Source organism: Neltuma alba, unplaced genomic scaffold (assembly GCF_004799145.2).
Source record: "Neltuma alba isolate B1F8T4 unplaced genomic scaffold, ASM479914v2 tig00006951_pilon, whole genome shotgun sequence".
Classification (NCBI taxonomy): Eukaryota; Viridiplantae; Streptophyta; class Magnoliopsida; order Fabales; family Fabaceae; genus Neltuma; species Neltuma alba.
The window spans coordinates 66,859-85,223 of record NW_021634632.1 but is presented as its reverse complement, the minus strand read 5'-3'; the positions used below and the strand labels follow the sequence as shown (position 1 = coordinate 85,223).

The 18,365-nt window shown below is 36.0% G+C and overlaps 2 protein-coding genes across 3 annotated transcripts; one reads left to right on the top strand and one right to left on the bottom strand.

Moving 5' to 3' along the window:
• Positions 1–4,061: 4,061 nt before the first annotated feature.
• On the top strand, positions 4,062–6,871 carry LOC114751501 (bifunctional peptidase and (3S)-lysyl hydroxylase JMJD7). The gene is made up of 4 exons (XM_028940171.1): positions 4,062–4,869; positions 4,951–5,126; positions 6,374–6,444; positions 6,536–6,871. The coding sequence occupies exons 1-4, from the start codon at positions 4,132–4,134 to the stop codon at positions 6,655–6,657; spliced, it is 1,107 nt and encodes a 368-aa protein (XP_028796004.1). The 5' UTR covers positions 4,062–4,131; the 3' UTR covers positions 6,658–6,871.
• A 1,224-nt stretch (positions 6,872–8,095) lies between these two features.
• LOC114751499 (probable apyrase 7) lies at positions 8,096–13,462 on the bottom strand. Of its 2 annotated transcripts, none has more exons than XM_028940169.1 (3): positions 13,276–13,462; positions 10,883–12,893; positions 8,096–8,769 (listed from the first exon to the last, which is right to left on the bottom strand). In XM_028940169.1, the coding sequence occupies exons 2-3, from the start codon at positions 12,714–12,716 to the stop codon at positions 8,351–8,353; spliced, it is 2,253 nt and encodes a 750-aa protein (XP_028796002.1). In that variant the 5' UTR covers positions 12,717–12,893; positions 13,276–13,462; the 3' UTR covers positions 8,096–8,350. The 2 variants fall into 2 exon arrangements, with proteins under 2 accessions (XP_028796002.1, XP_028796003.1); XM_028940170.1 differs by having other exon boundaries at positions 10,883–12,878.
• Positions 13,463–18,365: the final 4,903 nt, after the last annotated feature.

The following is an 18,365-nucleotide window of genomic DNA, read 5'->3' as shown; positions in this document are numbered from 1 at the left end:
AAAAAATCATTGTATTTAATCAAAAAAGAAGAACATGAATGTCACCTTCAATTTCTTTAGGCGTTCACTTGTTGCCCTGTGTTTCTCTAGAGTAAGACGTAGGGATGCCAATTTCTGTTCAGAAGTCACAACAGTAACAATAAACAACACATAATAAATAGCTCCAATCAGATGGATCAAGGACTCAAGCAACAACAATTAGCCAAAAAGCAATTACGGTACTTTTCATATTTCTCTGTTCCCTTAACAACACACTGTCCTCCAATTTTAGTTCAGCTAAAGTCTGTAAACAGAAAGTTAACAACATTAATATATGTGTGGAAGCAGGTAGCTATGACAGCACAATTTATCACCTACTAAAGCTGCCATCTCTTGAAATTTATCTTTGCAAATATCAAAAACCAAGCTATTGAGCATTACAAAAACCAGTAAGAAAAAAAGAGCACACAAAAACTGAACAACGTATGATCGCCGACAATTTGACTACCAATGACCGCCGTCAAACTTCTCCGATGAATGGGTCAACCTAACCTAAGCCCTTTTTCCTTTTCCTTCAGTTGCTTTCTCAGGTCCGTCCGTGCTTGCGTTTTGAAATTTTTGTCTTTTAATAACAATTTCAGGTAATTTATTAGTTTAGTCAGCAATTTTGCCATGTCACCAACCACAGCAGCTCTCTAAATATACAAACTTAACACCGTTGGTGCCACATAAGCAACTTAACACTGTAAACAATAACTCCAAGTCCTTTTCAAATTATGGGGACCAACGTTTTTAAACAGAGTAAACTTGAAGGACCAAAAACACTTGTTTCAAATTTCAGGGACCAAAACCAAAATAAGATTAAACTCTAAGGACTAAAAATAGTATTAGCCCTTTATATTAAAATGATTTATCAGTTTGTATGTTTGAAAATATGAATTTAGTTTGGGCTCATGGTTGAATAATATTTCTAGACTTTGAAAATCCAAGGCCCAAATTAATGATTAATATTGCTCATAATATAAGCTTATTTCTTTTAACCATGATAGTAATTTTATAATTTTAAGGTTTTTTTTAATCATGGTTAATCTTTCAAATAAATTGTTTGATTTAATCTAAATAGGTTTTGAATAAACGTTCATCACAATTTGGTATTAAAGCCAAAGATTTTGTGAATTAGGTTGCATTACATTACATTTAGTGGCAATATACAATAATCTCACATAACCTTCCCTGTTACTTTATGTTTGTGCTTGATGTTACTTTTTTGTTTCTTTTTGGTGGGTTCCATCCTTAGGTGGGGAGGATGATACGGACACGATCTCGACAAACCAATAAGGGTGGGGATGAATCCACAAACCTGTCTAATCAATCACCAAATCCTCTATAGTTTAATCAAAAGACCTTATTACAATAGTTAAGAGAAGCGGTAGTTACGGTGGTAGATGAGAAGGTAAGGAAGCTAGAGGAAGACTTGAGAAGCAAGAAAGTTGTGGAAGACTTGAGAGTAGGCTTCCTGAGTTGTCTGTGGATAATTTTGGAACCCGCAATGGTTCTATTAAAGGAATCAGAGAAGAAAGTAGCTCGCGAGGGTGACAAGAAAAAGAGGAGACTGTGAACCTTAAGAGTATGTAGAAAGACATAGAGCCGCATCACTATGGATCCTGATAAAGTTGAGGCTTGGATTGATGACATGGAGACAGTATTCAAAGCTTATGGATGTAATACCTATCAGAAAGTACAAGCGGCAGTGGTCTTATTGACGGACCGAGCTAAGAGGTGGTGGAGGAGCGTAAGTGACATAGATGACTTGGGGATTACTTGGAACAAATTTAAGCAGATGTTCTTTGATTAGTACTTTCCCCCAACTATGAGACAAGAAAAAGAACGGCTTTTTACGCTCTTCGACAGGAGAACATGCATGAGGATGAGCTTATTGCCAAATATATTGACCTCTTCAAGCATGTTACCTACTTGCAACAGAAAAATAACCTAAAGTGGATGGCCCGACAATTAATAGAACGGGTGAGGCTAGAGTTGAAGCAGCAAATGGCCTTATATGAGTTTAAGAATTTTGAGAATGCCTGCACGAAACTCAAGATGACGGCCTGTAGAACCCAAGAAGTAGAGGAGAGCTGATGTCAAGATAACCAAAGTATATTCTCTAGTTTTATGAGGCCAATGGGAGGAATCAATAAAAAGAGTAGTTTTAGTTATGGGAGCACGGGTAGCTCAAGCAGAGGCAAGAGCCAAAATCAAAAGAATTCAGCCCTTAGAGGCTTTATGCAAAGAAGACAGGCTCAAGGGAACTGTATAGGAGGAAATCAGAGTGTCCACCATGAGCATGCTAGATCCACACCAAATGTTAGTGGTCCTTGCTTGAGATGTGGGAGAAATCATACAAGATCATGTTGGGAATGCTACAGATGCCATAAGTTTGGACATCTAGCTCGTAATTATCTAAAGGTACAGCAGCAAACTCCTAGTTTCAAATCCATGGTTCCAGGGAGAGTTTTTGCACCCTTATAGTGCGTGTTTCGTTCCCCTCTCCAATACTTATAGTTGTTTTGACATGATCCATATTACTATTCTTTTGTTGATAACCTTGGCTGTAAATAGTACATGCCTTTTCATTCTCCTATTGTTCTTGTTTAGACGTTGAGAACAATGTCCATTTTAAGTGTAGGGATGAGGGAGAAATTTTGATAAATTGATACAGGGTTTGAGCTTTCATTTTTATCTCAAAGCTCTTATTTTGGCTTTTTTTTTGTTTGAAATGGCATGAAAATTGTGTGTGAGATTTTTAATCTTGAATGCTTACTTGTCCTTTATTTTGAAACTTTAGGAAAGGGTTGGATTGTTTGGTTATTCACTAAGCTAAATACACTTGTCCAATGATAGAAAGGTTGCTTAGTTTATATATTTTTCAGGAACTGCACTTTAATGTTTGTGGATTCTTCTTAGACTACTCTTTAATTTCCTACTCACCATGAATTTTAGGGTCATGCATGGGATGCGGGAACAGCAGAACGAAAGTTTTTTGCCTCGAGGGCATAAGATGCGGCTTCTCTCCTTTTCCCCTACCATCCGCTGCTTTCCTCTACCCTCAAAGCTGCAGCATTTTGAGTGAAAAACAAGAGAAAGGGGGTGCTTTTTTATTTTTAAAATAATTCACTGCCATAAAATATTTTTCAGTATTGTTGAGTATCCTAAATGAATTTTTAATTCACTTGTCACTCTAAAATATTTTTCTAATAGTGCTCAATATCTAACTCTTAGTATCCTAAATATTTTTTAATATGATCTAATATCTTAAATTTTTTTTAGTAATACCCAGTATTTGACATCCCTCGTATTAAAGTATTTTTCTAATAACACCAAATATCATAAATTAATATTTAGCATATCCAACACTCTAAAACATTTTTTAATAGCATTTAATATCTTGAAGTAATTTTTCATATAATATATTATGTTCACTAAAATTTAGTTCAAGATATTTTTTTTTTGTATAGAAAAATTTAGATGAGTTGGGTTCCCGGGATTCAAGATACTTAATACTACTAAAAAAAATACCGCAACATGTTGGATATTGCATAAAAGGTGTTACTGAAAAGTATTTTAACCTACTGAGTGGACCAAAAATTATTTTGCAATATTGAGTGCTCCAAAGAAATATCTTAAAATGCTGGGTGTTAAATATTGAGTGCTGCCGAAAAAAATATTAGGATAGAAAATGGCACTGAGTTTTTTGTAAGGTATTAGATTTTTTTTAATTAAAAAAAAAAAGCACTCACCCCCTTGCTTTCACTAAAAACGGCGCAGTATTTTTTTTTTTAGATTTTTCCTTCCCGTATTCCACATCCAAAGGATATAGACTAATCTGGAGTCATCCCCAGAGATTTTCCAGGATTCGAGCCCAAAACATGGTGGATACGCGACGCCTTGCCTTCCTTTTATCAAACCAGTCGGACTAGCCCTCCTGGACAAAACGGCGCAGTATTAAAGGTAAAGGACGGCGCGCGTCGGATGGCAAGGGAAAATGAGAGAAGCCGCGTCCTCCAGAGTGCAGCGGCCAGGCTTGGACACACTGATCCACAGCTGATTACCCGTAAGGACTCAAACTTTGAGGTCTCGGTAAATCCATTTTACATGAAGGAGATTGAGGCCCTGTGGAACGAAGTGAGGGATCTGAGCTTGGGAAACTCTTCCAGAGTTGAGAGGCTAGAATCCCCTCCTACTCCACTTCAATTCCTCAGAGGATTCGTCTCCCCCAACAAGCCCTGCATCATCTCCAATGCCATTAACCACTGGCCTGCCCTTTGTTCCTGGACCGACCACTCCTATCTCACGCGTGTCCTTTCCTCCTCATTTGTCTCCCTCCACCTCACCCCCAATGGATGTGCTGATGCCCTTGTCCCTCTGGATAATTACGAGCACCAGGGTGCTCCGCCTCTTTCTGCATCTTCCTTTTCCCCTGAAGCCACTGCTTCATCCTCTTCGCTCTGCTTTGCCTCTGCACACGTTGAACGCATGCCTTTCCCTAAAGCACTTTCTCTCGTTCCTTCTGGAAGTGGTGATTGTTCTTCAAACCTAAGATTTGTAGCCTATGCGCAGCAGCAGAACGACTGTTTTCGGTCTGAGTATTCGGCTCTGGCTGACGATTGTGATCCCCATATTCCCTGGGCCACTGATGCTCTTGGTTGTGTTCCTGAAGCTGTCAATCTCTGGATTGGTAATCAGCACTCCCAGACTTCGTTTCACAAGGATCACTATGAGAATCTCTATGCTGTGGTCACTGGGGAGAAGCATTTTCTGCTGTTGCCCCCCTCTGATGTTCACCGCATGTACATTCGAGAATACCCCGCTTCTCAGTATAGATATTCTTGGGTAAACATGTTTCTTCTTATTGGTTAACTATGTTTTGAAATTTGAATAACTTTTTAATGGTGCTGCTGTTATGAGTCGTAGGATACTGGAGAGTTCACTTTAGAACTTGAGAAGCCAACAAGATATGTTCCTTGGTGCAGTGTGAATCCTTGTCCTTCTCCAGAGACCAAGGATGATGAAATGTCCACGTTCCCATTGTATTTCAATGGCCCTGAGCCATTACAGTGCACGGTCAAGGCTGGCGAGATTCTCTACTTGTAAGCTTCCATTGTGTTTTAATCTCCTTAATTTTGCTAGATATGCTTAATAGAGCGTAAGCTTTGTTTTTTAGGTATTAAACTGCGTCCTTATATCAGTTGAGCCTTAGCCATGGGTTCTGCGTGGTCTATGTAGAAAATGCACCAGTGCAAAGTGCACCCTCAGTTACATGCCACCCCATGAGCGGCTAACCTGGAATAGATTTAGATTAGATAAGCAGGGATTATGCTACTGGCATTTGAACGTGCAACCCCAAGGTTATGCCTCCTAGGGCTTACCCTGGAAACCAAATTCGCCAGCAGGGATGTTGCAGAAGAAACATCTTCTACTGCATCATTGCCTAATGAATTCCCGAGAAATTTTATGGTAAATGAAGTTTTGATTGAAGAGACTTACGGAGCCATGTTGCAAGTGAAGTGTGCTGTGAATAAATTTGGACCTATTCTAATCCCTTATGTAAAGGCCTGTTAAATATGGCATCTTTCATGCTTAAATTTTTCTTCTGGGACTATAGACTTGTATTTCCCGGTTCCATGTGTTGATGATTTAGTATCACCTTTCAAAATCCAAGAGTTGGATTCTGAAGTGGAGTATTGACATGATAAACCTATGACAGAAGTGGCTTCTGTACTTTAGTCTTAGAAATGTTTGTTATGATGTTACATATTACTCAGTTGAAGTTACATTTGATTGATGTAGTTGGAATCACCTATCCATTAGAACTGCAAGTTATTCTAGCGTGCTTGTGCTTGCCTAGTGTCAGTTTTTAAATCCGTGTTAGGTTCCTAGCAATTCATGCATTTTCACCTTTCTGTTATTTCATTTATTGAATTGATGGTGTCATTGCCCCCAAAAAAAATGTTGAAGCGCATGGCATGATCAAGCACAAGTCAAGTATTTCCCTTTTAAGCTTCAACACCAACGTAAAAATCTCTATTAAAGCTCTCATTGAACTTGGGCTTCATGCTTTATTTGAATATTTGGTAATTATCATCATCATCATCATCTTGGAAGATGGCTAAATATTGAAGTGAACAATGAGATCTACCACCATAGCTGAGAATTCAGTCAGTCAACCAAAAGTTAACATTCTATCTTATCTTTTCATAGCATATGCTGCTCCATTTGTTAAGGGGATTTTTCTTTATGCATGTGTCAACCCCATCTAGTGAGTTAAGACTTGTTTTTTAATTATTGTTGTTGGATCATTATGAATGATTGCGCTGATATGATGGTATTAATGCAGGCCAAGTATGTGGTTCCATCATGTGAGGCAGAGTCCAGATGATAGAGGATGCACTATTGCTGTAAATTATTGTAAGGATAAGATATTTTCTCTCGAGTTTCTAATTGGTAATTATCCAGTGTTTACCGGGAGGTCTGATGCATTATTATCTACTTTTTGCAGGGTATGATATGCAATTTGACATCAAGTATGCTTATTTCAATTTCCTACAATCTCTTAATTACCGATCTGTTCTAAATTCAACATCAAGTGAGAATTTGTTAGAGGAATCAGATAATTCTTAGACAAGGTCCTTGTTCTTTGTTTTCTTTTTTCCTCTACTTAAAATGGCGAGATGGTCAACACTCAACAGCTTCTTTTTCAATTTTGAATGGAGTATTGAAATAGTCGATGTGATGAAATATTGTATTCAACCCCATAAAGGTCATACAATTTTGTAGGATTTCCCCCCATTTTTTCTTTTTATAATGAGATATAGATTTTGGTTTGGATATTGCATCCCAAAGATTATCTCAGTGATGCAGGAATTGGATGTGGCTGTCAAATGTCAATGGTATGGAAAGTTTTCATTGAAAAACAAACCTGATTGATAATTGGTCAAAGCACTAGTTCTTAGGATCATAATGAAATTAATGTATTTTAATTTCGTTTATTGAAATGCCATATAATATATGAAAGAAATAACAAATTCTATGATTTACATACTTAAAAAAGAAATGAAAAATTAAAGGATTTTTTTTAGCTCGTTTGTTTTAATTTTTTTTAATGAAGAATGAGTTACTTTATTTAGGAGTAATTAATGAGTTTTCCCAGCTAAATTCCATAACTTACATGGTTAATCAATCCTTCATCGATTCCAATCATTTTCTTTATTTGCTTGTCATTTATCAAAACGAAAGTATATGAAACTTATACACGACCGAGTTGGCAACAAATTTCCCCGCCTTGAAAGAAATTCTATCAATATAGACACTCAAAGCACACATCAGACCAAGGAAGGGCAAACACAAAAGTTAAACTTGCGTTCTTAGGAGTGAAAACCCATTGCAACTATGACGTTTAACTTGTGACACGCTTGTTCTACGTATATATACCTATAGAAAAATAGCTCACACAGGCATGTATTGAGGACATAACTTTTGAGATTTTGTACCTTATCAAAACACAAACAATGGTTTTCTCATATTCAGACTTTCTTCGGCTTCATCTCCTCCAACCTTGTCTTCATTGTTCAAAGCCTCAGAGGGGAATGAAGAAACCCTCATCCAAAACAAAGTCCCACCCCCATTCGTCAAATGGGAGTTTGTTCTATGTAACGCAAACGTGTCGTACAAATAACTCGACTGAGCTATAGTCCGTAATATTTTTGTAACAGGACAAGGCTTCTTGTTATTTTAGAGCAGACAGCTCATTCTCTTGGAATGAAATGATTGTACCAGCTCAATTTTAGCTCCATAGTTACCTTAATGACACGATTTCTGAAATGCTAGGACATGTAAACTTGCTTTGCAATGCGTGAGGAGGGTTAGGAGAAAGAACAGAGGTCACTGAGAATTTTCCCAAGATAAATATTCCAATTCGCAGTAGCATGAATTGTTACCAAATAAGAGAAGGGACATAGACCAGGAACACCTTTTGATCACAATCAATGACATGTAAGAAACTCAATGCCCAGAAAAATTTCTGCTACGGCAGTACAAGAGCAGTTCAGGCTATAAAAGATTAAGGGAAGAGTGAATATTTTATTTAGTAAGGAACTTTAAGCAACTCTGGCAGAATATAGAAAGAAGAATCACGAAAGAGAGCATTAATTTGGCTAACTATTAATTACCTTTAACCAATTCTTATGATACAAAAAGAATGCCTATTTTGAATGAGGGAGCAAAACTCAAGAAGAAAAAAGGATTTTACTATGAAAAAGAGTAAGTTTAGATAAGATATAGTGTGGTCATACCAAAGTTCCCTAAAGATGATGCTCTAAACCTTCACCAAGTGTGTCTCAGCCACTGAGGAATTAAGGTCTTCTCGAGACTGCGATCTCCTACTCTGGAGACGCATCTGACTTCTGTGAGGAGACCAGAAGGCACCCATATTACTGCCGTCTGCCTCAGCCATCGAGGAAATAAGGTCTTCTCGAGATTGTGATCTCCTACTCTGCAGACGCATCTGACTTCTGTGAGGAGTCCAGAAGGCACCCATATTACTGCTGTCAAATTGCATCTGCCCTAAATTATTTGACGAATAACTACGTGAGACATTGCTGGCTGAAGGGTACAAGGAAGCTTCCATAAGTTGGATGCCAGTGCTGCCATCACCGAGGCTCGGCCCCAAGCCAAATGGTCTTTCCTGTGCCCCCGCAACTGTTGGGCTAAGTGGCATCTTAACTCTTCCATCCCCTGCAATACGAGATAAATTGGACTCAGCTCAGCCATAAAAGAAACATGTTGAGAAAATCGTAAAATGGAATTACTTACACAAAGTCAAACGTTTTAAACCATCCAAAAATATAAAGTTAGTAACTTATAAACTGCAACCGAGCATAATTTACAGATATGGTAAACAATCCATAATCTTGACAACTAAAGCAAGTTGACAATGTTAGCATAGAATGCCAATTATATATACATAAATCTACCACTTGGCAGGCCATTATAGCATGCAAGCCGTCATACTAAATCGAGTAGTAAAGAAGACCCTTTGGTATCTTACAGCAATAATAGACCAACACTTCCTAAATACTATCCTATCCAAAGATGAGGAAAAAAATAGGTGCATACTTATAGTATAGAAGTTCACATTATGCAATAATTAATTTAGTTAAATAATAAGTCGGGGTAGCAGAAATGAGGATGCTGAGATAGATGTGTGGTCATACAAGAAAAGATAGGATTCGAAATGAAAATATCAGGACAAGAGTCGGTGTAGCACCTATCTAAGAGAAAATGGTTGAAAATCGGTTAAGATGGTTTGGACATGTGCAGAGAAGGCCATTGGAGGCCCCGGTGAGGAGGGTGGATCAAACAAGATGGAGTCCCATAAAAAGAAGCAGAGGAAGACCGAGAAGAACGCTTAATGAGACCATTGAACGAGACCTCCTAGTCAACAACATATCTAAGGACTGGGTTGTTGACAGAGCACGATGGCATCGTGTGATTCATATAGCCGACCCTACCTAGTGGGATAAGGCTTGTTGTTGTTGTGATGGTTACTTCATAATAAATCCAAACGTGCAAACTCCATTCAATTAGTAAAGTAAATGAGTTTGAAATTTAAATTTCTAGGACACAATTGTCCAGTGTATGCCACATTAGCACAAGAGAGCTTAGGAATATTCCAGAATAGAGTTTCAAAATCAAAGCATCGCTCCTACAGTGTTTAGGGCCCATGTGGAGAATCAAATTTTCAAGCAGTGTTTATTTTTGTTCTTGTGTACCAACTGGCATTAGAGCTAGGCAATGATATGGCTAAAGAAAAAGAAAGACTAAATAGCGTTAAACATGGGTTCTTGACCTAGGTAATTCTTTGAGCAACGCTTACAGCCATGCAAATTTTTTGAGACTAAAATGTGTGTGGCCCCCCAAGTTTATATCAAGTTTCAGTTTAATCCCTTATATTTAAAAAGTGAAATCCCTTAATCTTGACATCGTCAGTTTCATTTAATGGAAAATGCTAACTCAACAAATGTAAATGGTTGTTAGTTTTATTTAATAGAAAATGCTGACTTGACAAATTTAAATGGTAACTTTGCAATTAAATACTAACAAAACATGCTCTAAATTTTAATTTTTGAATGTAATCATTTTTATAAATGCTTAAATTTTTAATATTTTATCATACGTTTAATTCTTTAAATGCTTAAATTTTAAAATATAAAAATGATTATATCAAAGAATTAAAATCTAGATCATGGTTTGTCAGCATTTTTAACTGTAGAATCACTATTTAAATTTGTAGAGTCAGTATTTTCCATTAAATGAAACTGTGTTTAAACTTCGAGACTAAAAATACACTTCTAAACTTAAGAGACAAAACTGAAATTTGAGGCAACTTAGAGGCCAAACATATACTTTAGCTTTTTTAAAACGATAAATTATAACAATAAGAGTACTTGAATGTCTAGACCATACAGACATCCTTTCATCTCATTATTATTAGAATGCACTTGGTTCCATGAAGGGGAAGGGAGGGATGTTAATGAAGGGGAAGGGAGGGATGTTAATGAAGGGGTAGGGAGTTAATGATTGCTGGTTAGATTTAAATCATAAGACATGAAGCTGATTAGTTTTCCCTTTTCCCTAGCTCCTTCCCTCCCCCATAATTGGTGGCCATAAGACTGCTAAGAATTTTGGGAAAAGATCAATGAAGTCGTAAATCTAAAACGTACTTGTCATTGCGAGAGCACAAGAAAATAACAAGAGATTTAGGTACAAATAATTTTTTAGGCAATGGGAAGTCCATGAGCTTAGAATAAAGCATCATCAAAAGTCATTAGTTGTGAAAACAACTTACCAGAATTGATAGGACTCCACCTTCTAAATCGGAAAGGAGATGAGATATTAAGAACAGATGCACTGGACACACTGTTATGCCTGAAAAGGGGAAGATATGATGACCTCCGGAAAAATCTTGGCATCCCACTACCAACATAAGATAATGCGCAAAGTAGGAGAATCAAAGAAAGTAACATAATGGGAATAAGAATAATAGGGTTTATCTTCATCTGGATTAAGTCAAAACCACGAAGCCCAAATCTAGTGGAAAAAGCCTTCCCAGCTTCCAACAAAGCAACCCCTAGTGTCCAAGTAATAGACCCAGAGCCAACAGTTATGTGGTTATCCATGATATGCAAACCCTCTCTGAGCAGGGATGTAATATATGGTGCCCTAAAGCAATACTGCTCAATGAAAGGCTGCGGAGCAACACTTTTCTTTGCAACCTCCCATCTCTTTTCACAGAAATCCCTACCCTTTTCCAATACATCATCGAGTGTGGCTTCAGAAGTCAGGTTATAGAATCGGTACACCACAAAAAATCCAGAAATCACATAAAAGTGGCCGTATGGGCGAGGCAGATTATCACTAAGGGCACAAGGATGCACTTCACAATCAAGTCCTGGACTGAGATTGGACCATTCAGACAAATTGACAACAATTTTTGCAAGTGCACTACATTCTTGCCAATTTGGAGCACCAATAAGCATCACTGGGATTCCTGACTCTCCTTTTTTACCCAACTTCTTTCCATTAATCAAAGGGCTTTCGCTTTCATTGTTATTGGAAGAACAATGAGAGCAGATGTACTGCTCCTTGTAACCAGATTGCAAGCAAGGATGTTTAAGTTCTAACTTCCTATTAGCTAGATCTGCATTGGTGGATCCAAACTTTTTCTTATAAAGATGAGCTACAGATTTGGAAAATGCCTCGTTCAGACCATAGCCTGCTAAAGAATATGCAGTGAGATGATGGTTTACTGATCCAATCCTAACAAATAAGCTAGTTTCACTATTCAGTTGTTGATCACTCTCAAACGTAACCTGTAATGATGAGCCACCCAAGTCAAGTGCACCATATGTTGCTTGTCTGGGTCTAACACCCAGGATGCCGCTATGATAATTGAGGGCTATCCATCCATAGTAAGCTTCTTCAGTGCCACTAATAATCTTAACCCAATCCTTTTTGCACAAGAAAGGAGAACCCTTCAGTATAGACAATGCATTATCCAGCAGCCATTTTGAGTCAGCACTTGGAAGCCTCCGGACACCAGCAGTAGCATAAAGGAATAGAGAAGTACTCTTGTGAGCATGCTCTGGTATTTGCTTCTTTGCCCACTTGACGAGAGGTTTTAATGCTGCTTCCAAGCCAGACTTGTTATGGACCAATTTATCAAGCCCGGGTTCAGTTTCCATTCGATCATAAGCACGTCCACTGTTAGATTTCTTCCGCAGGCCATCTCCAAATGATTTGATAGTGATTGGAAGATTGCTATGTTCCTTGTGTTCAATTGAAGCCTGATATACATAAATCCGGGTGCCAGTACTCCCACAGTCAAGTACAACATAATATTTACCTGATCCTTGATTCCAATAAGAATATATAAGCATGGATATCAAGTAAATTAGAAAAAGAAAGAATATGATGCAGAATGAAAGTGTGATCACTCGGACCCATTTCTTGCGAGCAGATGGGCTTCCCCCTTGAACTGCCTTTGCCTTAGAGAAACTGGCACCCGCATTTTCTCTCTGCAGAAGAAATTGGGGCTGCCTCAAATCACGCACATCCATAGGCAGACCTATATCACACTCAGTGGGGGCATCTGCCCCCACTGAAATCTTTGGAATATGCATAGTCGATATGATACCCCTTTAATTTTTGTTGCAGATGCTTCGACGAAGATGCCTTAGTAAGCCAATTGATTCAGGCAACTCGTCCAAGCCAATGAAGAATGACAATTTAAACCGAAGCTTGTAAATTGTCAGAAACAACCCAAGCCAAGTCATTTACCAGATCTGCATCACAAATACCTATAAATTGAAGATAATATAAAGAGATCAATAAACAGAATGCCAAAACGCAACAAATCCGACAATGCACAACAAAACAATCGAAAACATATAAATCGCTAGCAATCAAAATGAAGAGGACCGAAGCATCATAGCCGATTACACACCATTGGAGCAGAAACTGGCAATCAGTTATATTCTAAAAAAGGTAAACTCTACTTATTCAAGAGCGCCAACATCCAAACGATTGCCCGACCAGATTTGAACCCAAATAGAAATGAAAAAATTGAAAGAAAGGAAGAAACAGTGCGACGGCGACCGACAAAGGGTTGGCAACCAACAGATGACGCGGGGACCAAATGCAAATCTAGATTCAAAGCCAGATTGAGCAAATCAATCTCACCGATTTTTGAAAGGAGGCAAAAGCCCTAGGGTTCAGACCTTCTCCAATACTTGCTCGGCAACAACCACGCAGGGGTGACGACGGCGGACGGCGTCGGACGGCGAGCTCGGCCCAAGTGGCGAATGCTGGTTGGTCGACGAAGAAAAATGCATCCACGAATACTGTAACCAGACCCCCTTTGGCTTATTTATTTTATGTACAGTGACTCAGCAGCATGGCATTCCCCTTTGTGAAGGAAAAGGGAAAAATGGATACGCTGCCACTACGCTACTTATCTTGCTACACGAGAGTCGACACACAGTTTTGTCATGTTACAATTAATTTTCGGACAAGTAAGTAAATTAATTATTTTTAATAACAAAATTCATTTCATCAATTTATATTACTATAGAAGGATTACTATTTTTGCTGGTAAAAAAAAAAAAGAAGTATTACTATTTTTTTAATATTTTGAATTTTTACATTTTTTTAAATTAGATTTGGATATTGTGAGAGTTTAATTAGAAGTATCTCTCCAAAAGCATTTTCTCCTGGGATAAGGTGCAAATTTGTTTTATTAGTTTTTATTTAGAAGTTTTAGGACCTAAAAGTTCTATTGGGTATAAATTTGCTTCCAACGTTTAAATCATAACAGTACTACCACATACCATTAAAAAACTAATATTGAATGTTAAAACAATGACGTTAACTATTAATATTTTAAAAAATGTACAATAATTTTAAACTTTCAAGTCAAATTTACATCTGAAAAAACTTTTAGATGTCTAAGGCTCCTGAGTAAAAATGTCCGAAACAAGTTTGCACCTCAAACTCTTTGTATTTTGTATTTATCTTTTTCATATCAAATAGTATTAAAAAGTTAATTTAACTCTTCTATGTAAGATAAAATTTCTACAATGATTTTATTTAGACACTCTCTAAGATGCTTTTAAGACCTATTTTCTATTCTTTTCTTTTTTACTTGTTCTCTGTTTTTTTTTTTCAATTCTCATTCTTTCAGAACTTTGTCCAATGGATTAAATGGATTTTAATCTTTTACTATGTATATTGTGTTGGATAATAAGAATAAAACTAACTAAAAAAGTAATGCATTCTAATATATGATTTTATAATTTTCATCACACTATTTTATCTAATCAAGATATACATGATATATTTTTATATGCATCAATCAAAATTTTATTCCAAAAACTCCTTAAAACATTTATGTTTAAATAAAAATTTTAAGTCATATCAGGTTTTGAGCTTACCCTTCAAAGCAATAGTCTAATCTGACTCAATATTTCCTTCTTTTTTTTTAAAGAATTGATTTTATCACTTCATTTGAATTACCAATATGTATGGTTTTAGTGGAAGGAATTTTAGCTATTCAAGCACAAAGCCTCAAGTTCAAAACATGATAATACTTGAATCTGACCCATTCAAATGACTATATCAAAAAACTGATTCTCTCTTGTCTTCAGTCATGCCGTCCTTCATTGTTCTTGTAACATCTTAAATTCTACTTTAAGGATTTAAATATTAAAAAAAAAAGTTCCAAATTGTTATTTTCTCCGTTTTACCTAGGGTCTTTAACTTCAGTTTACCCCTAGTGTTTTCTTTTACCTTCTCCCCGTCTTTTTCTCCTTCTCCTTCTCTCTCTCCGCGTTGCTTCGTTGCTCGCTCGCTCGCAGCGTCGCTCTCTCTCCCTTCTCTCTTCACTGTTACAGATCATTTTGGTAAGTAAAACTACTTCTAATTACAAAACTCTCTTCATGAAAGTTGTTCTACTCAATCAGATCTATCTAATGATAGTAATTTTATATTACTTAGAGAAAATTTTTGGTATAGAATTTGGAGCAAGTATTTAGTTTTGATGAGTGTTAACCACAGTATTGTAGATCTGTTATAGTAGATCATTTCTACCGGTTTAGATTTGTCCATTTGTTGATTTTAGTATTTACAATTAATTTTTAATAAAAAAATATGTTATTTATGAGATATATTATATTTATACCGATTAAAATTAAGTTAAATAATTTATTTGAGTTATTTGATATATTATTGAAATTTAATCGGTTTAGTTTTGTTTATTAGGTGACTGGAGGTTTTAAAATAATTATTGTAGTTAAAGCTCATTATTTATGAAAATATATATATGCCATTAAAATTTTGATTAGATTACTTATATATATAAATATTTGAGACACTATTGAATTTTTGATGGTTCGGTTTTGAGGTTTAAATTTCAAATGAGATTTTTATAATTTAGAATATAGTAATTTCATATTTAGAAATTTTGGAAAATTCTTTTTATTAAAGTAAATAAGTTGGAGGATGTAAATAAATAATTTGGTTTGTTAGAAAATTATCAGTTAGTTCTAAATACTTAATTTTGGATTATAAGAGTTGTGAGAATTTAGAATGAAAATTAAATTAAATTAGGAATTTAACTAATATATAAGCTTAATAAATTAATTAGTTAATTTATATTAATATGTGGTTATATTAATTGTGTAGATTAATTATTGGTTGAGCAAATGATTGACCTTGTGGTAATCCTTAGTATTGCTTTGGCAAGAGGTAACTACTTTCCACTTGTTATATGTGCTAATATGTTGTTTGTGAGTATTTTGCTATTTTTAGAATAATATTTGATATTTGGAACTTGAGAAGATATGTTATATTTTTTGAGCTATGAAAATTGTCTTGTGGGATTTTTGGAATTGTGATTGAGAAGTTTGGAAAAGATATATGATTTATATCTTATGGATTATACTGGAAAAAGATTGAGATATTTTTGCTATTTTGTGAATGGTTGGTTGTTGTTTGGATTTTGGATTGAACGCTATCCTACCACGTGGTAAGGCCGCCATTGGTGCACATTGGTTGGCTTCTTCCTTCGTCCCTAGAGTAAGGGATAGACCCTTGTGGCTTTTTATTCGTCCCCCAAAGTGTGGGATAGGCCTGTAATAAGGGATGGATCTTTGTGACTACTTAATCGTCCCCCAAAGTGTGGGATAGGCCTATAGGTCGGTTTGATCCCCTATAGTGAGGGATAGACTTATGTGGCTTGCGTGTTAGCCCCGTAATGAGGATTTGGATGATTGAGATTATTTGAATATACACATTTGTATTTTCATTGATATATATTGAGATTTAATAATTATCCCACTTGACACCTCACGAGCACGTGTTAGTATGTATGATGAGTTGGAAAGTTGGTTACTGAGGCGTTTGTCTCTCACCCCGTGGTTTAACATTTTTCAGGCGATAGTTCAGGTGGTGGCCCATCAGGGAAGACTCCGGAGGCATAGTGTATTGTTATAGCTTGTATAGCCTCCCTGCTTTTGTTTTATGTGTTGACTTGTTATATATTGCCACATAGGGCCCATATACTCTAGTACTGTAAACTAATATTTTTAATTACTACTATTTGATATGGGAGGTCATTGGAAGGCCAGATATATTTACGACTTTGCGTATTACACTCATTCGAAAGTGTTGACTTTTGACTAATGAGCTCTATAGTTTATATTAAACTGATTTATCAGTTCGTATGTTTGAAAATATCAGTTTGGTTTGGGCTAATGGTTGAATGATATTTCTGGACTGTGGAAGTCCAAGGCCCAAGGTAACGATCGATGTTACTCTTATTATAAGTTTATTTCTTTTAACCATGATAGCGATTTTAAAATTTTAAGGTTTCTTCTTTTCTATCATGGTTAATCGTTCGAATAAATTGAAAATTTTGATCTAAATGGGTTTTAAAGGAACGGTTGTCACAGTTCTTAACTCCATGCCTTCCTTTCATTGTCTTCTCAGTGGCCATCCCTCCCTTCCTTTCATCTCACCGTCACAATTTCATTGAACTATTTGTTTTTGGGTGGCCAAGATGAAGGTATGTGATATACTTATTTTATAAAATCTTCTCTCTTTCTCTCGACTTCCTTTTCAATGTAGCTCACTGGGGTAAAGGAAAGATTTCCTACATTTTCTTTTCGATGTTGGTTGATGACTTTTGATTTTCCTTTGCCTCCAATCACGCCTTTCCTCCCTCTCGCTCACATCTCTGCCGGTCGCTAGGCTCTCATGAGGTTGGGAGCCGATTTCAACAGGAGCGCCCAAAGCTCATCCCTCTACACTGTTCAAATTTAATTCAAATAGTCTTGATTTAAGTTTTATTTTATTTTTATTTTTTAAATAATTATTTTAATGGGTATAGAATCTAAAATAAATATAATCTGAGGAGAATCCTATACAAAAAGAACTTGTTGCTAAAATCAAGTATGATGACGACACTTTAATAAGCTTTAACAATACTAGATTTGCAAATAACAACAGATTTTTGTAAAAATTTCTTATTTGAGATTTAGTAATTTTAAACTTTCTTTTTTTGGAATTCTCTTAACAATCTATTAGTTTTTAAAAAATTATTTGAAAAAATTAGTTAAAAATCAAATCTAAAGCCAAATGATCCAAAAGCGATGAGCTTTGAATATTTATTAGGGGTGTTCAATTGTGTTCCGTCCTAGTCCTAATCATTTTAAGATGAGACAAAAATGTTTTGAAACGGGATGGCACACAGGACAAGCATATCCCATCGCGATTTCGTCCTGATATATTATCTCAATCTTTTCTTAAAATTTTATAAATTTATTTTACTTATTATTATAATAATAATATAATTTTTATGGTTATGATGTTTACAAGTGTTTTTCATAAGGATTATATAATATTTTTTAGTGGATGTTTTGAGTTGATATGTTTTCTTTCTTTCAAAATGAAACATTTTTCATTGCAAGTTTTTTATCATTGCCGATTTTTATTCAATTTTTATCTATTTTCTTTATATAATCTTCATCATGAATTTTATACTCTAAGTACATTGGTTTTGAAATAAAAAGGTTAAAAAATATACATATTTGGAACATTCATGTTCTGTCCCAATTATGTTTCGTCCCAAACAGGAGGGATCACTATTGAGATGGGACAAGATATGAGACGAAAAAGCTGTCCCGTCCTAATTATCAGGTGCGACTAGGAGGTAATTGTCTGGGTCCCGTCCTATCCTATGAACACTCCTAATGCTCATAGTTGTTCCAATAAGT